Genomic DNA, 15,501 nt, shown 5'->3' with positions numbered 1-15,501 from the left:
GTGCATGAATTTTCATGTACCTGGCCTCTAGTAAGATATAAAGATGCACCCTGGAAGAAATCCTAAAACAGAAAAAGAACATTAGAAAAACAAGCAAACCAACAACTAATGAAATCTAAATAAGATGTGGAATTTAGTGGCATTTAGTTAAGAGTAATGTACCAATGTTGGTCTCTTAGTCTGTACATCACAATACCTTGATACTTCATTGTACTTGCTGTTATTATTGCCTGGAGAATTATTTTCCCTTTATTTCTGTTATATCCTTCAATATTCAATCCATTCGTCTCTTACAGATGCCTTTCTAACTTTGCCCAGGTTGCTTTTTGTTTGTTTATTCCATAAGACGCTTACATATCTCAATTATAGTACCAATTACTGTACATAGCATGAATACATGAAATAAAAGGTGTATAGTTGTCAAAAAGCAATTTGTCAAAGAAAATATTTTGCTAAGCTGAGTAAGACCGATGTGAAACTGATAATGGCACAATCTATAAAATAATTCAAAGCTGTCATTCATTTAAATATTTTTCATTTAATAGAAATTTAGAGCATAGGTGAGATACTTACATTAAAGTTAATATATTTTAACATACTTGTGATACATGAAGCTATTGAATGGGAAATAGTTAACTACATTTAATTAGCTGAGTATTCTCTTAAAAGCATAGGAATTTAATGATAAATGCATTAGTTTAAATAACTAACTTTTAAGTAAGTAAATTTTAAATGTAATTTTTTAGCTCTGTAGTATCTCTCAATCATTAAAATAGTTTTTTTCCTAGGTTGGAATTATAAAATATGTTTATATTATATTAACAATGTAACAAGAAGTAAATTTTAATTGCCATCAGAGGAAAGAAATATAGTTTTAATATCAATTAGTGTAAACCTTTATTAAAACATTTACTACTATAAATTAGAGAATATGTAAATATATAATACTATTTTTGAGCATAATTTAAAAAATATATTAATTACATCTTACCTAATAATAGACAAACATGTAAATTGACCATCCCTCTTATATGCTCACCAGCCAATCAGGAGAGTATGTAAATTAACCCAACAAAGATGACGGTTAATTTGCATACGTAGGCCGAAGCGGCAGAGCGACAACTGAACTGAAGGTTCCAGCCAGAGCGAAGGCCTGGGTCCCGGGTGCCGGAGGAAAACCGGTGCCGGCAGCCAGGGGAAGGGAAGGCCTATTGCATGAATCTCTTCATGCAACGGGCCTCTAGTTTAGAAATAATAGATAGCAATTTACTAAGAATAAATAAATCTGGATCACAGCTGTAGCCTAGTTATGAACTAGCTTTGCCACTCTGAATCAATCAATGTTTCAATCACAGTGATTTTGTACATGAAATGGGACAGTTAATATTTGCTCTGCCTTGTCATACTGTTATTTTGAAGATCACCTTCAATAAAGAATGTGGAAATTCTTTGAACTATATCAAGTATGATTCACATGTATAATATTGTTTTTTATTACATATAAGACTATAGAGCAGCGGTTCTCAACCTGTGGGTCGCGACCCCTTTGGCAGGGGTCACCTAAGACCATCCTGCATATCAGATATTTACATTACGATTCATAACAGTAGCAACATTACAGTTATGAAGTAGCAACGAAAATAATTTTATGGTTGGGTCACAACATGAGGAACTGTATTTAAAGGTCCAGAAGGTTGAGAACCACTCTTATGAGGAACTTTTAGTGAAATCTAAGATCTCTTTATTACATCATACTTCCTGCCAAACTACATAAACAAAGACTTTTTCATTATGCGGAAGTTGGAGTTATATATTGACAAATGTGAACAAATAAAAGACGCAAGAAGCTAACAACTTTGACATAATACAGTCAAATGCATTTTGGATAAAATTCTAATAACTCTTATGTCACAGGAGGAAAGCATGCCTTGACTCCCCCCACCCCCCATGAAGTAAAGAAACAAAACGTCTCTCAGACCTTGTACCGTGTCTCAGAACTCCAAGGCATGCCTTCTTCTCCGAGACTCAACCATTCAAAGCCAGCTAATAAGAAAGTTCATGCCCACATAGTAAAATAAGTGAAGCCCTCTGCCGGTTTGTGTCTTGACCATTTTCAAAACCCTTATTCTGTAATGAATCAGGAAAATTACTCTGTAGTTTACCAGGAAAATTTGAAATTTGATAAAAATTAAATTATTCTGAGTTTCAGTGTTTTTCTTTATGGAAATCTGCTAGTTATTTGTGGTCCTTATAAAGAAGGCTAAATAAGGGGACTCATAGTGAAGAACTGTACATAAAACAGCATTATCCTATTGTCACTTGTTTTTTGTTAATCCTCACCTGAGGATATTTTTCCATTGATTTTTTTTTTTTTAGAGAAAGTGGAAGGGAGAGAGGGAGAAAGGCAGAGAGAATCATTGATGTGTCTCACATCGATTGGTTGCCTACTGCATGTTTCCGGACCAGGGCTGGCCATTGAGCCTGCACCCACCCCTAACCAGAATGGAACCCAGGACCCTTCAGTCAGTGAACTGACACTCTATCCACTGAGCCAGACCAGCTAGGGCCTATTGTCACTTTTAAACAATGTACAACTGGCTGAAATATTTAACTCCTTTTACATGCTCTTCTTATTTTGAGAAGTGCATCCATTCACTTTTTCCCCCACATACAGTCTTGACTGGTGGAGCCAGTCATGGTGGCAGAGGTAGGGGATATAATGAGAAGACATGAACTTCTGTTCTTAAGGTGATTGCTGTCCTTGGAGGGATTCACGCAGGTCAACAGCCTTGTAATATAGTTTATTAAGGTTCCAGAGAGAAGTGTCTGCTCTGATTACCCAGGGAAGCATCACGAAAGAAAGGATGCTTGACTCCAATCTGTAAGAAGTGTAGTATTTTGCCTTGGATGGTGTTGTAAATGAAACAATACTGTAGAAAGAGTATCTGTGAAAACACAAAATAATGAAAAAATATGATAAATTTAGGGAATGACAAATAAAATGTATGGTAGGTATATTAGTTTTCTGGGGCTGCCATACAAAGTTCCAAAAACTGGGTGACAGAGAAATTTATTGTCTCACAGTTCTGGTGACTGAAAATCTGAGATTAAGGTGTCGACAGGGTTGGTTCCTTCTGGGGGCTGTGAGGAAAAATTAGTTTCATTCCTCTCTCCTAGCTTTTGGGGGGTTGCTGGCAATTTTAGGTGTTCCTTGGCTTGTAGATTCATCACCCTGATCTCTGCCTTCATCTCCACATGGCTTTCTTCTTATGTGCATGTATGTCTCTGTGTCTAAATATCCCCCTTTTTATAAAGAAACCCGTAATTGAATTAGTACCACCCTAATTACCTCATTTTAAAAAAATGTATCTTTATTATTGAATGTATTACAGATATCCCCCTTTCCTTCCCTCCCCATTGACCTCCTCCCCCCTGCCCCCTCCCCCCCAGGCCTTCACCACTCTATTGACCTCCATAAAGATCCTATTTTCAAATAAGGTCACATTTGTAGGGAGTGGGGGTCCTATGTCTTCTTGGGGGTCACAATTCAACACGTAACAGTATGAGTATGGCTAGAGTACAGGATGTATAAGAAGGTGGAATGAGCAAAAGAGGAAATGGATATACCCGTAGACATGGGAACAGAATGATGGACCTAAAGCACTTATTCCAAAAGTACAATTTAAGATGTGTTTTAATGATAGAGATCACTACTTTCTATGCGCAACCAGAGAATTGGGTTCTGTGTCACTATTAAACATAGACATAAGAAATGTGGAATAGTTGCTTGATGATTCAATCTTTTGTTTCTCAGTTATGAAGGAAAATTGTTGTCTCTAAAGTAATATTATTTGAAAATGAGAATCATAGACGTGCAGATATTAGTAACATTAAACTACTTTATTAAAATAACATAGACATTAGTCCTGGAGCTTAGAGATACTTTTTCATTTTTAAAAAATTATTCACTGAACTTCAACCTTTATGCTTAGCAGCTTATTCATGGGCAGCTTTCCTCTCTCAGTCTCTGCTTTTTCTCTCAGTTGTCATGCTTCGTGGCTTTATTTCCTACTTCCCTCAACCTAATTTCCACGATTTTGGACAGCAGTCCCTGCCTTCGGTTACATCTGCATTGAACTCCCCAAGCTGTGCTTGAATCCGGTCACCCACCTACTTCACTCCCACACTCTGACTGTTGAGCGCCATGGTGTCCTCTAGCACCAGCTGGGCAGTGCAGTGCTCCTCAGTATACGGCTTCCAGATACAGCTGAGCTGTCAGTGCTGCTCACCAAACTGTACACAGGAGCCTTCTGCCTGCCTGGGAGAAGCCTTTCCAGAACTGCTGTCTCTTCTCCACTGCTGTCCCTTTCTGTCAGCCAGTGGATGTATCTTAAACTTCACAGAGAAATGTGAGGTTTTCCCACTCTCTAATTACTGTTCAGGTATCTTCATTAAGATTTGTGAATTTGTAAGTACATGTAGTTTCTTACCTCTAATTTTTTTTTAATTTCACTGGTTTCTTTTTACTGAATTTTTACATGGCTACTATAAATTTAAAAAATTACATATGTGGCTCACATTATATTTCTATTGGAGCTTTTCTCATGTAAGTACATACATATGTACCTCATTCTTTTTTTATTGTTTAAAGTATTACATATCTCCATTTCCCCCAATTGACCCCCCCCCTCCAGCCACTCCCACCCCCCAGGACAAGCCGCCACCACCCCAGTGTCGTGTCTGTTGGTTATGCTAATATGCATGCTTACAAGTCCTTTGGTTGATCTCTAACCTCCTCTCCCCTGCCTTCTCTCTGAGGTTGGATGGTCTGTTCAGTGTTACCTTGTCTCTGGATCTATTTTTGTTCATCAGTTTATATTGTTCATTATATTTCACATATGAGTGAGATCATGTGATTTTTATCTACTTTTATAGAAAATGTTCACCTCTCTTCCGCAGGTCTAGTCCTTAGATTGTGACATTGCTTCTATCTTAGTTCTTTTCTGGGACTTTGTCTGATCAGCTGCTTTTGGCATTTGTCCCTCTTCTTCCCAGCTGGTTCCTTCTGAATACACCATAAATATATTAACATCTTCCACATTTAAAAATTAAATCTCCTTGCTCATCCACATGTTCTTTCCAGGGAATACCTCCAGCTCACTCCTTCCTTGTTCAAGAAAGAAATAAGTAATATCTACTTCTATTCCATCAGTTTCTCTGAGTGATTTTTAAACTTACTTAGATCTGGATTCTAGACCTACTGCTCCACTGATCCACATCTGCAAATCCAGTGTCATTTTTAGTTCAATTGATATTTGCACAACAGATTTGCTTACTCAGCAGCTTCCGTGGGATATACTAGTACTACAAGGACTCCAACAAAGCATTTCCTAAGTTGAACTTTATAACCTTTTCTTCCTCCTGTTCGGTGTTTTGGTGAATGTCGTGCAAAAAACAAGCCAGAAATCTGGGTGTCTTCTGATATTCTTCTGTCCCTCTAATCTTCCATGTTTAAATAGTTAGATCTCCTTTAGTATTCTGCCTCTCCCTCCCCAGTGCATGATCTTTCACTGGGCTATTAAAATAGATTTCAAACCCGTTTTTATATCTCTGACAAGCTTTAAAAACACCATTAACTGCACCTTCCTGGCCTCAGATAAATTCAATATCCTTAGAATGGCATTAAAGGGCTTTTCCTTTGGTTTGACTGATGTCTAAATTATCTTTATCACAGACTCCCTGATGAAAGATGTGGAATGTTTCTTCAGAAAATTGCACATTCCCTCATGAACACAAGCTTACACTTTCTTTTGGTGATAGCAAGGATGTTCACGGACTCCTTGAGATCTTTATATGAGTGCCATGGTCCCAACCAGTCTCTTGCCACATTCCCCAATACCTTCAGCAATGCCAAAATACTTACGTTTCCCCCTAAATGCCATATTGTTCCTTGCTCAGAGTACCCCTCACAAAACCCCACCTGCCTCCTTCAATTGAAGAATAGACTAAAACACTCATCTTCTCTCTCCTTTAGCCTGAGGTCACCCTGAGGCTTATTATCATTCCTCACACACACACAGGTCTGGGTTATTCCTTTCCTTTAAGCAAATTAGCCAGTCAGAGAAAGATAAGTACCACATGATCTCACTCATATGTGGAATCTAATGAACAAAATAAACTGATGAACAAAATAGATCCAGAGACATAGAGGCATGGCACAGACTTTTGAATCTTAGAGGGAAGGTGGTGTGGGTAAGATCAACCAAAGAACTTGTATGCATATTTGCATAACCCAGGGACATAGATGATAGGGTGATGAAGGGCTGAGGCTGGGTTGGTGGGGTGATCTAGGGGGTCAGTGGGGAAAATAAGGAACATATATAATATTTTCAACAATAAAAATTAATAAAAATAAAATTCAATTATAAAAAAAGAACTTACTAGATATGACTTTTATCAAAAGATAATAAAATAACCTATGGTAGACCAGTGTAACCTTAAGAACCTTGGAGTGAGAATGACATGAGTTTGGATGCGTGTCAGAAATTGATATATTTGTTAAATAGTATAATGTCTCCTGGCAGGTTCTGAGAGTTTAAGTTTGAAGAAGGAGAAATTTATTCTGTCAAATTAGTACCATTTGAGGCTTTCTGATGGAAGGAGCATTTAAATTGGTTTTAAAAACTATAATTTGGGAATGCAAAGATTGGAGGTAGAGAAGATGAGTGATAATCCTCAGATCTCGATGACATTTACTAAGCTATAGAAATTAGAATTTTGATTATATCATTAGATTCTTTTTACAGTACTATGTTAATCACAAGAATTTAAATTTCATGTGATTCATGTCACTCCCTGACCTTACTTCCTTTCTTTATTTCTTATTAGAAAGGTGATTTTCTGACATTCATGCTGAGTTCATTTTTCTAATTGTCAGTTCATATATTTAATGATTTGTAAGAACTGAGACATTGTTTCCTCAAGTGTGTTTTTAGGAAATCCAATCCTACGGAAACTTATTAAGAAAGTATTCTATAGGGTAACAGGCTTGTGGTTGACGACAGAGTGGTAAAGGCTCTGAGAAGTTCTGCGCTGAACTCCATTTGTTTAACTCACCGCTTCACAATTTATTTGAGCATAGAACCCCCTTTTCCATAACGGCTGTTACTATCTCAAAGGATTATTTCTCCATACTTTGGGGTATTATAATGAACCATGAATATTCATCTGGTATGCACTCTCTTTCCAAATAGACTATTTATTAAGCATCCAAGTTGTCTTACATTTTTACTCACAGCTTAAAGATTGCAAAATACTCCTTAACTCAGAGTACTTATATCATATGTCATATATGTGTTTAAATAGTTTTTTGAACCGATTGTAAGAGAACTATTTTTATATATTACAAAAAATTCATATTACAGTATCACAGATCTTTTGGAACCAAAATGATGGCTAGATTTCAAATGGTTTTCCTCTTCACAATACATTTGAGGAAACCGAAGCCTCGAGAAATTTAAGAACTTTGTGAATGTCATAGAGAGATTCTGTAGTAGAACCAAAGCTTAAAAGTGCATATCTTGAAGAGCCCAATACTTTTTTGTTGCTCACTAATCTAATTAATTGCCTATTGATGCATTTATAAATGATAAAATTGATCTTGTTTGATCAGAGAAATGACAGTTGAGATTTTTCATGGCTTAAGTTTAGAAACAGAAGCCAGAAGAGTTTATGTAAATGACCAATTTCTACTGCATACTCATTACTAAACATTGTTGAAATATATTTGGCCTAATTGAGAACAAAACCTTTAAAATAATTTAGAAATAAAAATTTAACATTCAGAAGAAATATTTTAAAATATCTAGAATGTTGGAAATATTAACTCTACAAAATACAAAACATAAAGAGGAAGTCAGCTTCTTTTTATTCCTATTTGGTTGTTTAGTGTTTTTATTTAATAAGATGTTTTCCTACAACATGAAACCACTCTTGGGGATCAAAGTCATTAGGAGAATACAGCAGATTGTGCTTATTAGTTGATTCTAACCAGCTCTGCGGTTTAAGCATAATTTGGTTTTTTTAAGGCAGAGAGATTTCCATCCGTTAGGAAATATTCAACTTTAAAATTTGTTTGCACTATGGCACTATATCATAGCCCCTGACTTGCTAACTTTGGAAAAATTAGGATGTATTGTACCCTCAATCAACCACATAAAAACAAATTTAAAAGGGAAAATTTATTTTACCCTCTCTTGATAAAAAAATCACTGTTTTATTATAATTTTATGTTACTACTAAAAATGCCAGGGTATAATACATACAGACTTTGGGAGCTGTCGAGGTATGAAGACACATGATCCTGCATTTCTTTTACTTAAAGTAAGTGTTTGTGTCTGTATAGAAAATCTCTTTAAGTCCAGGAAGCACATCCAGTCTTTTAAGGATTAAGGATATAACACACCACGTATGGTATTTTAACTAGACAACATGAAGTGCAAAGTAGCTCTAATATGTCTCCAACTTTATCACCATGTGGAAAACTAATGTTGCAAACTAATGTTGCAAAGTCAAACATGACAATAAAACATAAGAAATAAGGTAAATTTGTGAAAGAATAAGATATATTTGCTGAAGTGTATATTCAGATGTTGAACCATTAGTAACAGTATGTTGAGAAATCATATGTGCAAATTTAAAAATTTTTAATCTTTCAGATATTCTACTCTCCCCTGGCCCTCTTTGTACCACCTTCGGTATATGCTGTTCATCTTCAGTTCAATCTCCTCTACCAGTTTTGGATCCACACAGAGGTAAATCCTTTTATTTTATATATTTTTTAAGTTTTATATCTAACTAGCCTGCAGCAATGTCCTGGAAATCCACTAGCAGCTGATTTATTGTGTAAGAAAATCTTTGTCTGCATTCTTTAAGGAGAAACATCTGTTCATTTTTATTCCTTTTTACTGAATATATATTGCAAAGTTTATAAGAAGCAATGAGGCCAGTTGGTCTCAATTAAATAAAACCATTTTTGAACTATTAAGTACCAAAACATTTTAATACTTTATTCAATACAATATCTTCCTGTATTGCAGTTTATTAAACATTGTTTGCCAAAAGATGTTGAAATTTATTTTAATATAAAGATATAAATTTATATATAAAATTTATGTGTTTCTAAATATATGTGATATCTACATATAAATATTATTTAAAAGTTATTCTATAATATAATTTAGTATTATATATTAGTATTTAATTACATATATAAATGTATAATATTTACATATCATATAAGTGGTAAGTTCTTTAAAATTCCTTGACAAAATTTTAATGCCTAAAAAATTATAAAAATATTTTTTGTTTGGAAATCTTGCTTTAATTTTAGAGTTTGAATTTTATTTAAAAGGTGTTAAATATATTGTTAGGGTAGGTTTTTTCCCACCAGAAAAATGAATAAATATAATTTTTTGAGTCTTCTGTGATATCTCAAATTGTCAGACTTGAATGTTTGCAGAAAGATCATTATGGAACTGATTGGTTTATGAACTATTGTACTGAACGGGTTGTTAAGTACCACAAAAATCACAGACCCAGAAAAATTCTTACGTATACACATGAGAACCCTTTCAAGCATTTGGTATTTATTAGAGGTCTTTTGAAGTTCTATAGGAAGCACATTGACAGGTGTTGCAACTGGTTGAACAATACCGCAAATCACAGTTGCATTAGATGCCAAAGCTTGATGCAACAAAGGGCATTATTTCATTAATCTGCAGTATTTCATGCTACTGACTTGCTTGGAATAAAGAGACTGTTACCATGACTTTGGGCATATGTGGCATTATTAGAAGATCTGTTATGAAATAGCATTGGATTTTATGGTAGTTGACATACATCAAACAGTCAATATTACAACCATCTGAAAGAGTTGTTGAGGTCAATTCTGACTCTAGAGGTCAAAGACCAAATTTGTTTAAATCATTGAGGGAAGCTTTCTGATGATTTACATGGAGGGGTTAAAGGAGAATTACATTTTTATAACAGCTCTGCTCCAGGTCATGCCATGTGTTGGGTTCACGAATTAGTTTGGATACAGAACAATGGTGCCTAAGTAAAGTCTGCCTTTTCCTGTGTCCCTCTAAGGATCATGAGCCAGGGCTTGAGTACCATCTCAGGAAGAAAGGGAGAGTGGAGGAAAGCCATTGATGAGGCATTTCTTTCAAGCTCAGAACTTCCAGGTGGCTTCACTTCCAACTCAAAAGCAATGCATCAGAACTCTCACTTGTACATCATGCTTTTGAACGTACTTTACAATGTGTGCTTACTACAGTTGAGGTGCACAGGAAGCAAGAGCACACTTTCTGAAATTAAGGTTTGGATCTTGGAATTTTAAATTATATTACTAGCTGTGAATATATTTATAAGGATTTTTTTGCAACTGTGTATTTAATTACATTTATTGCTATAGACAGCATATTACCATTTGTTTCCAAATCTACACTAATAAAAGAGAAAAATGGTAATTGGCGTACGACCGCTACCCTTCCCATTGGCTAATCAGCGTATCCTTATGCAAATTAACTGTCAGCCAAGATGGCGGCCGGCAGCCAGGCAGTTGGAAGCGAACGTGAGGCTTCCTTGCTCCAGGGACTGCAGACTCCAACGTTCCCCGCCTTGCCAGACTCTGAGCTGGCAGTTTGAAACATTCTAACAAATATAGCCGGCTGGGATCTCAGAGCTGAAGTTATACATTGTTTCGATTATAGAACGGCAAACAAACCAGCAGCGGAAGCCTCAGAGCTAGAGCCAGAGCTAAAGCTGGCCCAGAAGAAAAAAAAAAAAGAAAAAAAGGAGTGGTTGGGAGCTTCAGTCAACAACCGCCAGCCTGAAAGCAGCCCTCAGCCCCTCACCCAGACTGGCCAGGCACCCCAGTGGGGACCCCCACCCTGATCCAGGACACCCTTCAGGGCAAACCAGCTGGCCCCCAGGCCTCTATCCTATATAGTAAAAGGGTAATATGCCTCCCAGCACCAGGATCAGCGGAGCCGTGAGGCCTCCTGGCACCAGATCAGCGTGACAGGGTGCAGCGCCCAAACCCCCTGATCGCCCTGCGGCTCTGTGTGTGACAGTGTGTGGCGTCCCAACCCCCTGATCAGCCCTGCTCTGTGTGTGACAGGGGGTGGTGCCTCAACCCCCCTCCCCCCGCCCACGGGCCCTGCTCTGTGTGTGACGGGGTAGAGCCATAACCTCCCCATCAGCCCTGCCCTGAGTGTGACAGTGGTGGTGCCCCAACCCCCTGATTGGCCCTGCTCTGTGGGTGATAGAGGGCGGCGACCCAACCCCCTGATCCACCCTGCTCTGTGTGTGACAGGGGGCGGTGCCCTAACTCCCCTATCGGCCCTACTCTGTGAGTGACAGGGGGCAGCGCCCCAACCCCCTGATGGGCCCTGCTCTGTGAGTGACAGGGGGCAGCGCCCCAACCCCCTGATTGGCCCTGCTCTGTGCATCACAGAGGGTGGCGCCGCAACCTCCCTATCTACCCTGCCTTGAGTGTGACAGGGGGCGGTGCCCCAACCCCCCAATCAGCCCTACCCTGAGCGTGACTAGGGGTGGTATCGCAACCTCCCAATCCGCCCTGCTCTGTGCATGACAGGGGGCGGCGCCCCAACTCCCCAATCAGCCCTGCTCTGAGCCCGACCAGGGGCTGCACCTAGGGATTGGGCCTGCCCTCTGCCACCCAGGAGCAGGCCTAAGCCAGCAGGTCGTTATCTCCCGAGGGGTCCCAGACTGCGAGAGGGCACAGGCCGGGCTGAGGGACCCCCCCCTTCTCCCCCGAGTGCACAAATTTTTGTGCACCGGGCCTCTAGTAATAAAATAATTTAGGAAATAAAACCAAAAGATTTGTATCAGTGGCTGCTTTTAGAGAAAGGGGCAAGTGAAATAGAGTGGGGAAAAGACAGCCTTAAAAAATTATTCTTATCATGTGCTTTTCCTACTTTTTCAATTAAAGGTTAATACACATTAGATTTAAAAATAAAAACTGAAAACAATTACCTCAGTCTAAAAATATACCCACTTTATGCCTCTTTAGGCCACTTAAGCACTGCTTCATTTCAGGCATCTTACTTGATGGTTAATTCACAGAAACAATATGTGAGCCATAGACATGACAGTGTTGGCCAAAGTCTGCACATTCCTGAATGGAAATTTGACTCGTACAGTTGTTTCACTTCTGCTGACCTCCATAAAATCAGTTCTCACTCAGAAGGAAATCTGGCCTGAAGGAGGTACTGATTTTCTAAAAGTGAAGAAAAGTTCATTCCCTTCAATCAATTAGGCTAAGATGCACAAAAATAAATAAATAACGCCTTTGAAAGTTTCTACATGAAAGAAAAAATAGGTCATAAAACAAACAAGAGTTTATAATCAAATTTTTGTTTACTTTTGAGTTACTTTAATGAAGAAACAACAGTATCTCTTCCCTTCCTCTCTTTTGAAAGTTATAAAAATTCTGCTTGGAACTATACACTTGCTTAATTTTTATGACTACATTTTTGTTTATTCATTCATTTGAAATGTCTGCAGCATATAGTTGTACTCTTTCCTTGTGAGTATACTAAAGGCAATCGGAAAATCTTATTACATGTTTTAAATGTAATAAGTGTGGAATGTTATAACTATTTTAGAGATATAAGATGATAGTTGGGTGTTAGCTGATTTCTACAATGCAGAAGTAATATTATCATTATCTATAACCTTTCAGTTATCTTAAATTTACTATCATGTGTTCATGTACATATAAGATGATGCTTGGGCAGAGAAATGTAACAGAAATAATTATTTGGTATTGAATATTTGCACTGTATAATTAAATGATCTGTATAGTGCTAAACTGAGAGATATTTATGTGCAGATCGTGTGGTTCCTCCTTCTGTGGTTCCATGAAGGGGTCCCACTTTAAATTTCCAGTCCTTAGATCAGAATTCCATCTCTGACCCCTATACTAGTAAGACTAGAATTTTCTTTTTGAACTCTACCCCCCTTTCCTTGTATCACATTCTTTAGGACAGCCATCCTATTAGAATACTACTTTGCCAACTATATCCACTAAACACAAACATCACTGAAAATGGTCAAGCTCTGAAGAAAACAAATTCTTCTCTTTAGCAACCTTTATACTCCACCAACTGTCCCAATCATATCTTTCACTGAGGATGTATTTATGTTAGACCTATATGTAGGGTCAATAGAAATTAGAGTATAGGAGAATTGCAGAAATTCAGTGTGCAGAATTAGAAAGCAAATGGAATATGCAGTAGAACAATGAAGCAATATAACTGAAGTGACAAGAAAAGCCAGAAATTTGCAGAAGCTAGGACAGTGGTTCTCAACCTTACTAATGCTGAGACCCTTTAATACAATTCCTCATGTTGTGGTGACCCCCAATTTCATTGTTACAAATTGAACATAATTAAAGCATAGCGATTAATTACAAAACAATATGTAATTAATTATATGTGTGTTTTCTGATGGTCTTAGGCGACCCCTGTGAAAGGGTCGTTCGACCCCCAAAGGGGTCGCGACCCACAGGTTGAGAACTGCTGAGCTAGGACATATAGAGAGGAAGAGGAAAATGTAGCTCTTTGGCAACAAAACAATAGACTAGTAGCAGCATGAGCAAAGATTTAGGAAATTTAGCCCTAGCCGGTTTGGCTCAGTGGATAGAGCCATTGGCCTGTGGACCGAAGGATCTGGGGTTTGATTCTGGTCAAAGGCATGTACCTTGGTTGCAGTCTCCTCCCCAGCCCAGGCCCTGGTTGGGGCACATGTAGGAGACAACAAATCAATGCGTTTCTCTCACATTAATATTTCCCTCTGTCTTCCACTTTCTCTAAAAATCAATGGCAAAATATCTTCAGGTGAGGATTAAAAATTAAATATACAAGTAACTTGCCCTGGATCTCATGATAAGTAAATGTCAAAGCTGGGTTTTGTAACAGGTAGTCAGGATCCATATTCCTTGCTCTTACCCACTATACTATAAAGCTTCCCTGTAGATGGGTCATTTCTGATCTTAATGCTATAATAAAATAGCCACTACGTGTTAAGCATCCAGTATGTTCCAAGCAAAAAATGTTGTATTTAATTCCCATAAAGTAATTTGAATCACTAAAGACCAATTAAACTTTTATAGGTTGTAAAGAATGAATATAAATTCAAGTAACTTCAGTTAATGGGGTTTTATTTTAAGGGTACATGTAGAAGTACATGCAGCAGGAAACCATTCCAGAAATTTAATAGACAATTTTAGAAAACTGGAATTTTTATATTCACCAACTCTGTGACAAACACTGTCCCTTTTAAAACTAAGAATATTGAGTTTATATAAGGTAACATGGTTGGTTTCAGTGCTTGCATTTTGACCATTACTCACCCATTGGACTTCCTCTTCAAACAATGTATTTATTAAATATATCTCCATAGATGGCAACAGGGTTCATAAAGATCCTATATGGCATAGTGAAAAGATCAAGGCTATAGGTTAGTTAACACGGAAATGAGGTGTAATCTTGCTTGTTCCAAATTATCATGTGACCTCTATACACATCTACTTGTTCTTCTTCAAATGTAATCTATTCTCTGAGGTTAGTCCCACATAAAGCGTTTGGTGATGTTCCATTGCTTGCTGAGTAAATGTCTAAATTTTTTTTACATTTCATGTTTCTCATGCACTGCCTTCTCTTGATGTACATGCCATTACTTTCCATTCCGTGCAATTCAGTCAAGCTAGACCATTTTCCATTTCCCATATATATCTGATGTATAATCATAGTTTCTCTCATTTTCATATTTTCTACATGTTGCTATTCTATGTTTTTCAAGGCCCAACTCAAATTCTTCTTCATAAAGTGTTTTCTCTTTTAAGAGCAAGTACCTATATAGCTTAGATTGTGTGTCAGTTACTACACTACGATTTCACAAGATCTACTTAATTGATGATCATACAACCCTATGGTCTCCATTCAAAGTGAGGAAATTGAAACTATGTAGAGATTAAGGAAATTATCTATTGTTGTTGCAGCTAAATGGTAATAGATCCATGATTCAAAACCTGGTAAATAATTATCTCTCCTTTCCTCATCTGAAATATAGTATCATTGGTTTTACATTTCTTAGAGAATTCCTAGTTTGCCCAGAACTGCGCCAATATATGCCTGTTTTTCTGGCATAATTGTTACTAGCTCAGCTATATACGCTCTTAAATTATTCATTATACACTTGAGTTTTCCTCTTAAAATGCTCTTTAATCTCTCTTTCCCTTTCCGTTTTCATTGCCTCACCTTAATTTATGGTTCTATCATTAATTACATAGATAGTTACAATAGAATTCTATTTATTTTCTATTCCTACAAACTCTTTTCTCTCCCTTATATTTCAATACATGAACTGGGATTATCATTTTAGAAGCCGATGATTAAAACACTCCTAACATGT

The 15,501-nt window shown here is 37.3% G+C and overlaps 1 protein-coding gene across 1 annotated transcript in view; it reads left to right on the top strand.

The window, feature by feature from the left end:
- AGMO (alkylglycerol monooxygenase) overlaps window positions 1-15,501 on the top strand; it is a 263,397-nt gene that overhangs the window by 101,961 nt on the left and 145,935 nt on the right. Inside the window, exon 5 of the mRNA XM_006085039.2 lies at window positions 8,718-8,813. Coding sequence (XP_006085101.1) covers window positions 8,718-8,813 — 96 coding nt within the window. The remainder of the gene's footprint in view (window positions 1-8,717; window positions 8,814-15,501) is intronic.

The sequence above is a fragment of the Myotis lucifugus genome, unplaced genomic scaffold, assembly GCF_000147115.1.
Source record: "Myotis lucifugus unplaced genomic scaffold, Myoluc2.0 scaffold_15, whole genome shotgun sequence".
NCBI classification, from domain to species: Eukaryota; Metazoa; Chordata; class Mammalia; order Chiroptera; family Vespertilionidae; genus Myotis; species Myotis lucifugus.
The sequence above is the reverse complement of the archived record's forward strand: the minus strand, read 5'-3'. Positions and strand labels throughout refer to the sequence as shown.